General features: G+C 39.5%; 1 protein-coding gene across 1 annotated transcript in view; it reads left to right on the top strand.

The window, feature by feature from the left end:
• Positions 1–272: 272 nt before the first annotated feature.
• The window catches only part of DTWD2 (DTW domain containing 2), a 104,578-nt gene continuing 90,361 nt past the window's right edge, over positions 273–14,489 (top strand). The window contains exon 1 of the mRNA XM_043585923.1: positions 273–809. Within this exon, the coding sequence (XP_043441858.1) occupies positions 592–809 (218 nt within the window). The 5' untranslated portion in view covers positions 273–591. The remainder of the gene's footprint in view (positions 810–14,489) is intronic.

Here is a 14,489-nt window from a genome sequence, read left to right as displayed (position 1 = left end):
TTGGTGTCTAGTGCAAAATAGTATGCTTGATGCCGAGGAGGAATAACAAGATGTACAGGACACACAGCCCTGCCCTTCTAGAGCAAGAATTTGGATGAAGCGGCCCAGCGGAGAAACCAACCGTCAGTCGGTACAACCTCTCGTTTTTTGGCCTTTCACTATCAAGTACATCCAGTGTGTATCAAGTGTGGTGTGCACTCAACTAGTTTAATTCCCGAACTGCCATCCTAAGGTGGGAAATGCAGAATTCTATTTAATTTTCACTTTTAAAGGGGTGATTATGGGTTTGCAGTCTTAGGTGTTTGCGGAGGGATTTCCTTTTTCCTGTGCCGGAGAGGCGTACCTAATTCCCACCTGCTTCCTAAGACAACCCGCACTTTCCTTCCTGGTCTAAGAGCTCACTGAGCACTGACCAATAGGTTCGGCCCGATTTCTCTGAGGGGCGGGACCTCGTGCCTGGGCTTCGGAGACCCGCCCCCCGTACGTGGCCTGCGTGCGTGACGACGTGAGGCGCGAGGCGGTTTCTCCAGAGTGTGGCGCCCCCCGGCGGCAGCGAGAACTCAATGTGACAACCGGACCTGAGCGACTGCCATGGAGCCGCAGAAACAGGCGCGAACACCCGGGGGCCCCGTCGCGTGGCCGCGTGGGCCCTCGAGGTCTCAGACGCCGGACGACGAGGAGGGGCCGGAGGGCAACACAGCGCCCGCGGCGGCTTTTCTGGGCGCGGAGGCGGACGACGCCTGTGCGGACGCGCTGTGGGAGCTGCCGGTGGAGCCCGCCGAGCGGAGGCCCGAGTGCAGCCGCTGCAGGTGACCGCAGAGCGTGGGGGGCGGGGACCGTGGCCGGCGGCGGCTTTCGGGGGAGGCTGCAGCGCCCCCTGCCGGGAAGGCGGCTACTCAGGCTCCACGCAGGGGAGCGCTGCCTCTGGCATCTCCGCGCGTGTGTCCGCTGGTGACCTTGGAATCACTCTGTGAAATTGCTGTTACAGCCTTGTTGTAAGAAGCCGTTCACTCAGGTTCATGAGCGTTTAGCCTTACTTCCTGCAAGACACTGAACGTGTCATGGTATGAGAGTTCTGCTGTTGACAAACTTAAGAGTATGATACGGGAAGTAAGGGGTAATGACAGTAATGCTTACAGTAATGAACACTTTCCTGCTCGAGTGACATAGTCATCTCACAGTAAAAAAAACAAAAGTAATTAGAGGAGACAGTCAAGGTGGTTAGGAGAATAATTAAGATTGTTTTTTTCTGAATTCTGAATTCATTTATTGAGCACTTGTGTGCCAGGCACTGTGCTAGATCTGGGGAATTCAGGCACGGAGAACACAGACATGGTTTCTGCCCTGATTGGGGCACTTACAGTCTAATGAAGAGACAATTTATTAAACAGTTAATGATAACTAGCCCTGAATGCTCACAGTATGCCCAGTTGTTTCAGTGATACCTCATTGTGGTGGTGTCCTTCAGGATTGCTTTCCCTGCTTGTTTGCGTTTCATGCTGTTCAGATACACGATTCTCTTTAACTTGTGGGTGTGCAGGATCTTTTCGCTTGGTTACTGAAGGTCTCCATCTATCACCTTTCTGTTGCCTTCCACAATCTTAACGGTTAGGTAGTGCCTCTGCTTCCTCCTCCTGCTGAATAGCTCAGCAGTTTGTCATCACTTCCTGCACAGCCCTGACAAGGCTCTCGTTAAAGTCACCAGTAATCTCCCTCAAATGAAATCCACTGTATCTTTTTCTCTTCACTTTTATACTAGATCTCTTGGCGGCATTCTGGAGTTGAATGCCGACTTCTTGAAACACTATTTCTTTGGTTTCCCTGTGGTTTATCTGCTTTGTCTGCCCTCGTCGTCTTTGCCTGTTCTTCTGAAAATCTAAATGTTGGGCTTCCTCAGCTCTTGATTCTAGATTCTCTTATCTCATAACCCCACACATTTTCCACAGGTGATCTTACCAGTTTTCATGGTAAGATCGATACCCAAATACTTCTAGCTCAGACCTTTGTCCTGAGCTCCAGACCTATGCATTCATTTAACCAGTGTTGATGGAATGCTTTGCAGATTCTTGGTAATATGGTGCATTCTGTGCCCTCATGGGTTGTCCAGTCTGTTATTGGATACGGATAACAAACCAGCAACCAAATATGTAATTATGGAACAGAAAAGCAAAAGCAAACAAACAATGAAGCAAAGGAATGGGATGCTGTGACATAAAATAGGATGGTATCAGGAAATACTTCTGAGGAAATAGCATTTATACTAAAATTTGAAAGATGAGAAGAATCCAGGGAAGAGAAAAGAATTCAAAGAAGTAGAACAGAAGGCCAGACTGGTTTCATATCTTTACTACTTGATTGCTTGGAGTATCTTATGTTGGACATTTTGGGCTTTTCCCAGGGTTGGGTTGTACGACCCCAGAGGAAGGGATCTTGAGTGTAGGGATCTGTTTATATCTCCTAAGTGTACTATCGAGAGTAAGACATTCAATATAGACTTTTGAGGAGGATGAATAATTTGTGTCTAGAAGGGACTGCATGTTTGAGTGGAAGGGGTGTACGAATACAATTTATTTAAACAAGCTCCCTAAAGGTGTTAGGAGATAACACTTAACAGTGCTGCAAAGGGGTCACTAGGATGCTAAAAGACAAGTTATTACAAATATAAACCCAAGGCTAAATTATCATGCTAGCTTTATCATCTAGTTTTTGCTGTATTTAGAACTGCTGATTATAAATGCTATAGTTTTTTTTTTTTTAAAGAAAATTAGTCTCCTACATTTAGCGAAGATTTAAAGTTTTTCCAGTCCACTCCCTGCTCCACTTAATAGATTTTATTTTTTAGGGAAGTTTTAGATTCACAACAAAATTGAGTGGAAGGAGTAGAGACCTGTGTTCTGCCTCCACCCTGGTATCTTCCCTCATTAGCAGCATCCCCTGCCAGAGCAGTACATTTGTTAAAATGGATGAACATCATCATAATTCAATGTGCATAGTTTTACACTGGGGTCCACTCTTGGAGTTGTACATATTTTGATTTTGGAAAACTTCATAATAATATGTATCCACTATTATAGTACACTATAGAGTATTGTTACTGTCCTAAAATTTTCTTTGCTCTGCCTTTTCATCCATCCCTACACCCTAACGTAATCTGCTTTTTAGAAAATAAGAATGACTTTGATTTTAGTTTATTTCCAGTTACATTTAGTTAATATTTTAGGATTATGATTCATTCCAACACTTGTGTACTTTGCTTCTCCTACTGAAATTTTGTACCGTTTAAAAGTTCTTCTCCCCTTTGGCACAGTATGCATTTTATTTATTTAATTGGTTTAACTAATTTTATTATTATTTTTTTACATTTTTTAAAATGTTTGCTGTTTTGAGAGCGACAGAGAGACAGAACATGAGCACAGGAAGGGGAGGGGCAGAGAGAGAGGGAGACACAGAATCCGAAGCAGGCTCCAGGATCTGAGCTGTCAGCACAGACTCTGATGCGGTGCTTGAACTCACAAACTGCGAGATCACGACCTGAGCCAAAGTCAGACACTTAACTGACTGAGCCACCCACGTGCCCTGTTCAACTAATTTTAATTGGTTAGATTATCATTCTAGAAGTCTGGAGAATATTTAGGTGTTACCAGTAAAATATAAGCTAATTGATGGCTCTTTATATTTTATTTCATTAAGTGTTAGGGTTATACTAGTTTCCTGGATGAACTTACCTACATTTATGCTTATAATAGTTCTTAAAACCAAAATGCATTCTTAGATTTGAGTGATCAGCAAGTCACAATTATTTGGCCATTTACTTTAAGCAGTATTCACTTCTCTAAACGTATTACTGTAATTGTCATAGTCTTGGAGTTCCAAAAATTGGTTTTATTCAGGAAGTACAAACTCAGTTTAACTTCACAGCAGAATCTTGCTAGTTGGAAATACAAGTGCTCTGAAACATGAATGGGATATTCTTTCAAGATCCCAAACTAATTTGTTATTGCTGGATACATATTAAGAGTGTGTTCCTCTTGAGGGAACAGGATGTACAGGAGTACAGTGTATAGAGAAAGTGTATATGGACAGCTTGGTGGAAAGGAGGGAGTGGAAAGAGGCAAACCTGTAGAGATTAGCAGTGGTTGCTCTCGGAAGGACCAGGTAAGCAGTTAGGGAGGTTAAGAAAAATTGTGCTGAATGTACTAGGAACCAACAAACAAAGCACTGGAGTATTTTTTATTTTTTAATTTTTTAAATGTTTATTTATATTTAAGAGGGAGAGAGAGACAGAGTGCAAGTGGCAGAGGGACAGAGAGAAAGGGAGACAGAATCCGAAGCAGGCTCCAGGCTCCAGGTTGTCAGCATAGAGCCCGACGTGGGGCTCGCACACACCAGCTGTGAAATCATGACCTGAGCTGAAGTTGGACGTTTAACCGACTGAGCCACCCAGGTGCCCCTGGAGTATTTTTATATTTAGATGATTGTCACAAGTTCAACTTCATTAGGTGGCTTTTAGCTGTAATAATTTATATTCTATTTTATTAAAAAAATGCAAACTAGTTGGTGGTATGGTGGTAAAAGTCTTGACTGGGAAGAGTTAAGGCCTCATTCTAGTAAAGATGCTAGGCATCTTAATTATACTTCTACATCTTCTATAGATAAGGCCATGGGTCTGAGGATAAGACTTAGAAACCACTTGCAAATCATTGGTCCTAAGAATAATGGAATAATGTGAAAATATGCAGTATTTTTTAATTTGTCTGAGGGAGGGAAACAGTGGCAAGGGCATGCACACAGAGTGACACAGGCCCTGAGGCAGAAATTTTTCTTTCTCCAGTGCTTTCTTCCCCCAAAAGTAAAAAATTATAACGATTATAATATACCACACCAGTATATTTAGTATGTATGTATGTATGTATGTATGTATTTAGTGCCCATATGTGTGCATGAGCAGGGTAGAGGGGCAGAGGGAAAGAAAATATTAAGCAGGCTCCACAGGACCGTGAGATCATGACCTGAGCCAAAATCAAGAGCCAGATGCTTAACAGACTGAGCTACCCAGGTGCCCCTAGCACACATTTTTTGAACACTGACCACATGCAGGTTACCTGTCAGGCCTAGGTATTTTACATGCGAAATTTTATTTATTTCTCATAACAGCATTCTAGAGTTGGTGATATTGTTAGCTTTTAAATAACGAGAAGGTACAACACCAAAAAAATAAATAATTGGATTAAAAATGGGCAGAGAACCTAAACACATATTTTTCCACAGAAGACATACAGTTGGCCAACAGACACATGACAAGATGATCAACATCACCCATCATTGGGGAAATATGAATCAAAAACCGCAATGAGATATCACTTTACACCCAACAGAATAGCTAGAATCAAAAATTCAAGAAATAACAAGTATTGATGAGGATGTCGAGAAAAGGGGACTCTTGTGCATGCTGGTGGCAATGTAAATTGGTGAAGCCACTGTAGAAAACAGTATGGAGATTCCTCAAAAAGTTGAAAATAGAACTACCATATGATCCATTAATTCCACTACTGGGTGTTTACCCAAAGGAAAGGAAAACTCTAATTTGAAAAGATACATGCACCCCTGTGTGTTTTGCAGCTTTATTTTTAATAGCCAATATATGGAAACAACCCAAGGTTCTATCTATAAATAAATGGATAAAGGATATGTTATGTGTGTATACGTGTGTGTGTGTGTGTATTATTTGTAATATTATAACGTGATATATTTTTTGTACATATGTAAAATGGAATATTCCTCCGCCAAAAAAAGAGAGATCTTGTCATTTGCAACTACATGCATGGACCTAGAGGGTGAAATAAATCAGACAGAAAAACACAAATATCATCTGATTTCACTTATATGTGGAATCTAAAAAAAACCAAATGGACAAAGAGACAAACAAAAAACCCCCCAGACTCTTAAATACGGAAAATAAACTGGTGGTTGCCAGAGGGGAGGTGAGGGGTGGGTGGTGGTGAAATAGGTGAAGGGGATTAAGAGGTGCAGACTTGCAGTTATAAAATAAATAAGTCATAGAGTTGAAAAGTGCAGCATATATTGAAATATATAGTCAATAACATTTTAATAACATTGCACGGTGACAGATACGACTACACTTATCATGGTGAGCCCTTAGTAATGTGTAGAATTGTCGAATCATTATGTTGTAGTCCTGAAGCCAGTATAACACTGTAGGTTATTTATAATTCAGTAAAATTTAAAGATAAATGATGAGGAGAAAGGAGTAATAATTAGGTAATAGAATTCAGTCTCTGCTCCAGTCCATCTGGCTCCTGAGCTCAGCCAGCACTTGACCTGGCTCTTTGTTTGCTGAAGAAGCCTTATGATTTTGTTGGTAGAGTAGGTGTAGTCACTAGTTGAAGTGGAGCCACCAAGGCTGCAAGATTTTCATACTTTTTATTTATTTATTATTTATTTATTTTTAAATGTCAGTGGGGGAGAAGCAGAGAGAGAGGGAAAGAGATAATCTCAAGCAAGCTCCTTGCTGTCATCACAGAACCTCACATGGGACTCGATCTAATGAATCTGGGAGATCATGACCTGACCTGAAACCAGGAGTCAGATGCTTAACTGACTGAGCCACCCAGGTGCCCCTTATTTATTTATCTTTAGAGTAGGCTTCACACCCAATGTGAGGCTTAAATTCACGGCCCTGAGGACTAAAGTCTCATGCACTATGGACAGAGCCAGCCAGGCATCCCTGATTTTCTTATTTTTTAAATTGAAGTATGTTCAGAGGTGCCTGGGTGGCTCAGTGGGTTAAGCGTCCGACTTTGGCTCAGGTCATGATCTGGCAGTTGAGTTTGAGCCCCGTGTTGGACTCTGTGCTGACAGCTCAGAGCCTGGAGCCTGCCTCTGATTCTGTCTCCCTGTCTCTCTGCCCCTCCCCCACTTGTGCTCTGTCTGTCTCTATCTCTCTCAAAAATAAATAAAAACATTAAAAAAACTTTAAACTGAAGTATTTTTACTTCAAGCTTAGTAAAAAGATGCCTGTGCTTTAGTATTCTCTAACTCCTTTTTTTTAAATTGAGATATTATTGACATAACATTATGTAAGATTTGATACATTTATATAATGCAGTATGATTAGCACTGGTAGTGTTAGCTGTGATTACATAATTATTATATCTTTTTTTTCTGGTGAGAAAAAAGAAGTTTTAAGATCTAGTCTCAGAAAATTTGAAGTATAGTCCCTGACTTATGATGGTTCAACATAGGATTTTTCAACTTGACAATGGTGTGGGAGCAATACGCATTTAGTAGAGTCTGTACTTTGAATTCTTAATTTTTACTTTTTCCTGGTCTGACGGTATGTTGTACGATATTCTCATGATGCTGGATGGCAGCAGGGAGCTGTAGCTCCCAATCAGCTGTGTGGTCATGAGAGTAACAACCAATGCATTTGCAACCATTCTGTGCCCATATAGCCATTCTGTCTTTCGCTTTCAGTACAGTAATCCATAAATTATGTGAGATATTCAACATTACTAAAAATAGTCTTTGTTAGATGATTTTGCCCAACAGTAGATAAGTGTTCTGAGCACATTTAAGGTTGGCCTGGCTAAGCTATGGTATTTGGTAGGTTGGGTGTATTAAATGCATTTTGACTCAGGTTATTTTCAGCTTTGATGTGTTTATGAGAATGTAACCCTGTTGTAAGTTGAGGGAGATCTGCATATCATACATTACTGTTGACTCTAATCACTATACTGTGTATTTGATTTGTAGAACTTAATTCATCTTCTAGTTCCAAGTTTATACCTTTTAACAACATCTAGCTCCTTTATTGAAATTTTTAACCTTTCCTTATTCTTTAGGTTTGGATATTCTGGAGAAAAAAAGTGGTGGGGATAAAATCATGAGAGAGGAATGGAGGGGAGACTGCAGGTGTTTAAGAAGAATGCAAGAGCCACACATTGGCAGCCAACAGATGTTTTGCTTTGAATTGGTATTTTACCAGCTTTTAAATTAGTTCTAATAGTTAAAAATCAAGATGGTTTATCTCAAAAATCCAGATTTCTGGCTTCCTTGAGAATACGAAGATCTAGCAGTTCAGGGAGTACCTTTCTGAGCAGTATTGGTTGAGCTGAGTATTGGTCATGACCTTGGGTTGGGCGAGATCTGTCCAGGGCACCATAGCTCCTTAGCTATTCCTGCTTGATTTATTTTATTAACTAGTAGGGATTTGCTTTTTGTTTCTGGGTCTCATGTACACTATTGTGACTGGTCTGCTTAAGCAGTGGGGTGAATCAGACTGCAAGTTTGGTAGGTACAAGTGAAAAATGGTGATTCCTAAGGGAATCAGTTTAGAATACACTAAGAGTATTGAATTGGTATCAGCACTTAGGTTTAGAAAACAAACTATTTTGGTAAATTTAAAATCAACTAGATTAAAAAAATTAAAAAAAAATTTTTTTTTAATTAAAAAAATTTTTTAATGTTTATTTATTATTGAGAGACAGAGAGACACAGAGTGTGAGCAGGGGAGGGGTAGAGACAGGGGGAGACACAGAATCTCAAGTAGGCTCCAGGCTCTGAGCTGTCAGCACAGAGCCCGACGCGGGGCTTGAACTCATGGACTGTGAGATCATGACCTGAGCCGAAGTCGGTCGCCTAATCAACTAAGCCAGGAGTCCTTTAATGTTTATTCTTGAGAGAGAGAGAGAGAGAGAGACAGAGACAGAGACAGAGTGTGAATGGGGGAGGGGCAGAGAGAGAGACACACACACATACACAGAGTCCGAAGCAGGCTCCAGTCTCTGAGCTGTCAGCACAGAGCCCGACGTGGGGCTTGAACTCACGAGCTGTGAGATCATGACCTGAGCCGAAGTTAGACGCTTAACCAACTGAGCCACCCAGGAGTCCCTAAAATCAACTAGATTCTTGATGATGATTTTTAGAGTAAAAAATTAGATAATTTGAAAATTTAATTCTTTGTTCATATCAAAAGTACCATATTCCTAAGAGAAAAGTATGAAGTTAATTTGTTCTTTCCTATTGGTATAGAAAATATGTTTATTCTTTGAAGTAGTTCATTTGTAATATATGTGGAAAGCTAACTGATTTACAAATTACTGTGCAAACTAATCATATGTTCAAAGTTGAGCAAAGATGATATATGTTAAGAGGGAATTTTTTTTTCTTAATCTTAATTAAGTCTCCAAAGAGGAGTGACCAATTTTAAAAACCACGTTAGAGCTTTCTAAATGTTTGATTTATTTTCCCCAAGAAAAATAAGAATTATATCATTACCCTCTGATGGATAGAAGTTTTCTTCAAAGAACATCAAAGCACATTAATTTTTAAAGTACATTTGCCCAAAATTAATAATTCATCATTCTGTTCGTGCTTATGTAGTGAGAAAAAATTTTCAGAAGTAGTCTAGTTGAAAATTTGGTATCATTTAAAAAGGGTTCACAGGTTACAAAGTGCTTTACCTGTGCATTTTAATTTAATACATAAGACAACTTTGATTTAAAGTTATTCCTTTTTATAGACTCTCAGGGTCAGGTGACTAGTGAGGGGCTTTCATACTTTTATTCCTACACCATATAGTAAAAGATTATATTGAAGCGAGCAGTATGACTACTCTTGTTTTCCTGCTGCATATAATAAATATTTCCAGTGAGCTGTTTCTTCGTGGTCTTTGAATCTGTAGATTCTTTTCCTGTTCCCTGGCTGTTTTTAGTTATTTTGGGATGAGAGCTTTTTAATTACTGTCTTTTTTAAGATTGAGCTTTTATTTCTTGAATCCTTTACCTGCCTAAGGTCAGTTTCTTATTTGTCAGTAAGTCCTTATTTTTCAGTCAGAAAGGCAAATTCGAAGATATTACTGATTAGGAATTTATTTTGTTTTCCCCTGTTCACTTATTTGTTTGCTTCTCTCTGTCTCTCTCCTCTCTCTCTCTCTCTCTCTCTTTTTTTTTTTTTTTTTTTTTTTGGCTTTCTCTACTGGAAGCCTCATGAGAAGGCTGTGGGAAAAAAGGTAGCAGTGAAATGAAGTAAGTAGAAGTCTTCCAGAGTTCCTTGGGGGAAAAAAATGAAGCTATAGAATGAGTCTCTGGACTTTGCAAAGGGCGAGAGGGGTTAGCCTCTTGGAGTAATATCTGACTCTTTGCCTATGTAGACGTGTTACTTGGCAGGCTACTTTTTTTTTTTTTTTTAAATTGTGCTAAAATGTACATGTATAATACTTACCATTTTAACTATTTTTTAAAAAAAATTTTAACGTTTATTTATTATTGAGAGACAGAGCATGAGCAGGGGAGGGGGGAGACACAGAATCCGAAGCATCAGCACAGAGCTTGACGTGGGGCTCGAACTCACAAACTGCGAGATCATGACCTGAGCCGACGTTGGATGCTTAACTGACTGAGCCACCCAGGCGCCCCTCATTTTAATTACTTTTAACTGTCTAACTCAGTGTCATTGATACATTCGTAATGTTCTGTAACCATCACTACTATCTGTACGCAACACTTTTTTCATCATCGTCAATGTTGACTCTGAACCCATCAAATAATCACTTCCCATACCTTCCCCCCACCCGGCCCAGCCAGTGGTAACTTCTGTTTTATTTTGTATTTCTATGAATTTGCTTATTCTAGTTTCTTCATGTAACATATAATACTTATCCTTCTGTGTCTGACATTTCACTTAGAATGTTTTCAAGTTCTCTCCATGTTGTAGCATATCAAAATTTCTTTCCTTTTTATGGCTAAATTATATGTATATACCACTTTTGTTTATCCATCATTCATTTTTTTTTTCTTATTTGTTAAAATAACAATGGTTTGTTGATGAACACTTGGTTTGTTTCTACCTTTTGGCTATTGTGAATAGTGCTGCTGTGAACCTTGGCACACAAATATCTGTTTTTGTTCCAATAATTTTGGGTATATACCTAGGAATGGAATTGCTGGGTCATGTGGTAGTTCTGTGTTTGACTTTCTGAGGAGTTGCCAAACTGTTTTCCAGTTCCGTTTCAAACAGAGGTCATTAGATTAAAAAAAATGTTTATTGATTTATTTTGAGAGACAGGGTGTGTGTGCACGCACGTGTGTGAGCCAGGAGGAGGGGCAGAGAGAGAATCCCAAGCAGGTTACGCACTGTCAGCACAGAGCCTGATGCAGGGCTCAATTTGCAGACGGTGAGATCATGACCTGAGCTGAAATGAACAGTCAGACCCTTAACCAACTGAGCCACCCAGGTGCCCCGAGGTCATTAGATTTTTAACATCTGGTTCTGCTCATTTTATTCCTTTCCTGGAGACCGTCCATGCTTGTATTTCAGGTACACAGTGGAGTCGAGGCTCTAGTGTGTCATCCAAAGCCTTTGCATCTCTTCCTCCACTGTACCCTTCCCATACCCTCTCTTCTAACCACCTGGAATGCATCCCTCGAACAGGTGTTTTTCATGTTCTGCCTTATGCCTTTGTTCTCTTATTTCCTCTGTACCCTTTATTAGGATCAGAAGGCTTACAAACATGGTGATGGACGTGCACAAAGAGACAATAAATCTGTGAACATTAACTCATGGACGTGAGGAAAAATGGGTCTTGAAAATATGGGGGGTTATGCCTTTGGGTTAATACGAAACAAAATCCTGGCGCTGGGCAGCTGGGTGGAAGGTTGTTTACAGTGGACATGAGGCATCACCTCTGTTTGTCTTAGCTAGCCAGGGGATGAGACAGAGCAAATAACCTCAGGGTTAACAAGGTACCTTTTCTGATTAGAGCCCCAATCAGCTCTGCTCTGGGCAGCTTCACCTGCAGCAGTGGTCTACAGTCCAATTCACCTGTTTAGCTAACTTGGTCCTTTCCTCCTGTTAAAGCAGCTTTCTGCTATAGTACTAAATTGGGGGGCACTTCCGCCCTGAATACCTAATCTTGGTTATTTCATATACCTATGTTCTTTATTGGGGACTTTCCTCCGCTCTCTCTATACTGGGGCTTTGGCCCCACCTTCTCTATACTTATTTACCTAATCTTGTTTACCCAAACTTGGGTGTAAACATCCTATGGCTTTCTAATTCTTTATGCCTTGATAACCCATTGGTGTAAGTCCAGGGAATTTCTAAGCTTATTCCCCACACTGGTTCTTTGAAAAGATCAACAAAGTTGAGAGATCTGTAGCCAAACTCATCAAAAAAAAAAAAAAAATAAATAAAGAGAGAGAGAGAGAGAGAGGACTTAAAATCACAAATGAAAGAGAAGTAACTGGTAACACCACAGAAATACAAATAATTGTAAGAGAACGTTATGAAAAATTATATGCCAACAAACTGGACAACCTAGAAGTAATGGATAAATTCCTAGAAACATAAAATCTACCAAAAGCTGAAGCAAGAAGAAATAGAAAATTTGAACAGATTGATAACCAGCAATGAAATTGAATCAGTAATCAAAAACCTCCCAATAAATAGAAGTCCAGGACCAGATGGATTCAAAGGCAAATTCTACCAGATATTTAAAGAAGAGTTAATACTTATTCTCAAACAATTCCAAAAACTAGAAGAGGAGGGAAAAGTTCCAAATTTGTTTTATGAGGTCAGTGTTACCTAGATACCATAACCAGGTAAAGACACTACAAAAAAAAAAAAAAAAAAAAAAAAAAAGAACTATGAGCCTGTATCTCTGATGCACTTAGATGCAAAAATCCTCAACAAAATACTTGCAAACTGAATCTAATAATACATTAAAAAAATTGTTCACCATGATCAAGTGGAAAATATTCCCAGGATGCAAGAGTGGTTCAGTATTTGCAAACCAATCAATGTGATACATCCCATCAATAAGAGATCATCTCAATATATGTAGAAAAAGCATTGGACAAAGTACAACAACATCCATTCATGATAAAACCCCTTGGGACACATGGGTGGCTCAGTTGGTTATGTGTTGACTCTTGATTTTGGCTCAGGTCATGATCTCACAGTTCATGAGATCAAGGTCCGTGTTAGGCTCTGGTACTGACACCATGAGCCTTCTTGGGATTCTCTCTCTTCCCTCTCTCTTTCTGCCTGTCCCCAGTCAGGTGCATGTGTGCACGCTACCGAAAACAACCCCCAAAAACAAAACAAAACAAAACAAAAAACCCCCAAAACCTCAACAAAGTAGATTTAGAGGGAAAATACCTAAACATAACAAAGACCTTACATGAAAAACCCACAGCTAGCATACTCAGTTGGGGAAAACTCAGAGTTTTTCCCCTAAAGTCAGGAACAGGACAAGGGTGTCCATTCTCACTGCTGTTACTAAGCGTAGTAATAGAAGTCCTAGCCACAACAGTTAGACAAGAGAAAGAAATTAAAGGCATCCACACTGTGAAGGAAGAAGTACAATTTTTACTCTTTGCAGATGACATAGTATTATATATAGAAAACCCTAAAGGCTCCACCAGAAATCTGCTAGAAATGATAAGTGTATTCAGTAAAGTCACATGACACGAACTCAGTGTACAGAAATCTCTTGCATTTATGTGCACTAATAATGAAGCAGCAGAAAGAGAAGTTAAGAAAACAATCCCATTTACAGCTGTACCAAAGATAATAAAATACCTAGGAATAAACTTAACTAAAGAGGTGAAAGACCTTTACTCTGAAAACTGTACATCATTGATAAAAGAAATTGAAGACAGCACAAAGAAATGGAAAGACATTCCATTTAACAAATACGTAACAAACATTATTAAAATGTCTGTACTACCCAAAGCAGTCTATAGATTTAATGAATCCCTATCAAAATACCAATGGCATTTTTTTGCAGAACTAGAACAAACAATCCTAGAATGTGTATGGAACCACAAAAGACCCTAAATAGGTAAAGCAATCTTAAAAAAGAAAGACAAAACTGGAGGTAGCACAATTCCAGACTTAGAGTTATATTACAAAGCTGTAGTAATCAAAACACTATGGTATGGGCACAAAAATAGACACATAGATCAGTGGAGCAGAGTAGAAAACCCAGAAATAAACCCACAATTATATGGTCAATTAATCTTCAACAAAGTAGGAACGAATATCCAATCAGAAAAAAGACAGGTTCTTCAACAATTGGTGTGGGGGAAAACTGGACAGTTACAAGCAAATGACTGAAACTTGACCACTTTCTTATACTATACACAAAAGTAAGCTCAAAAAGGATTAAAAACCTAAACGTGAGACTTGAAACCATAAAGATCCTAGAGGAGAGCACAGGCAGTAATGTCTTGACACTGGCCACTATAGTATTTTTCTGAATGTCTCCTGAGGCACGGTAAATAAAAGGAAAAATAAACTATTGGGACTACATCAAAATAAAAAGCTCCTGCACAGTGAAGGAAATAGTAAAACTAAAAGGCAACCTATGGAATGGGAGAAGTTAATTGCAAATGACATATCTGATACAAGGTTAGTATCCAAATATAAAGAACTGTTACAACTCAACACCCAAAAAACAAATAATC

This window comes from Prionailurus bengalensis, chromosome A1 (genome assembly GCF_016509475.1).
Source record: "Prionailurus bengalensis isolate Pbe53 chromosome A1, Fcat_Pben_1.1_paternal_pri, whole genome shotgun sequence".
NCBI classification, from domain to species: Eukaryota; Metazoa; Chordata; class Mammalia; order Carnivora; family Felidae; genus Prionailurus; species Prionailurus bengalensis.
This window is presented reverse-complemented; position numbering and strand designations above follow the sequence as displayed.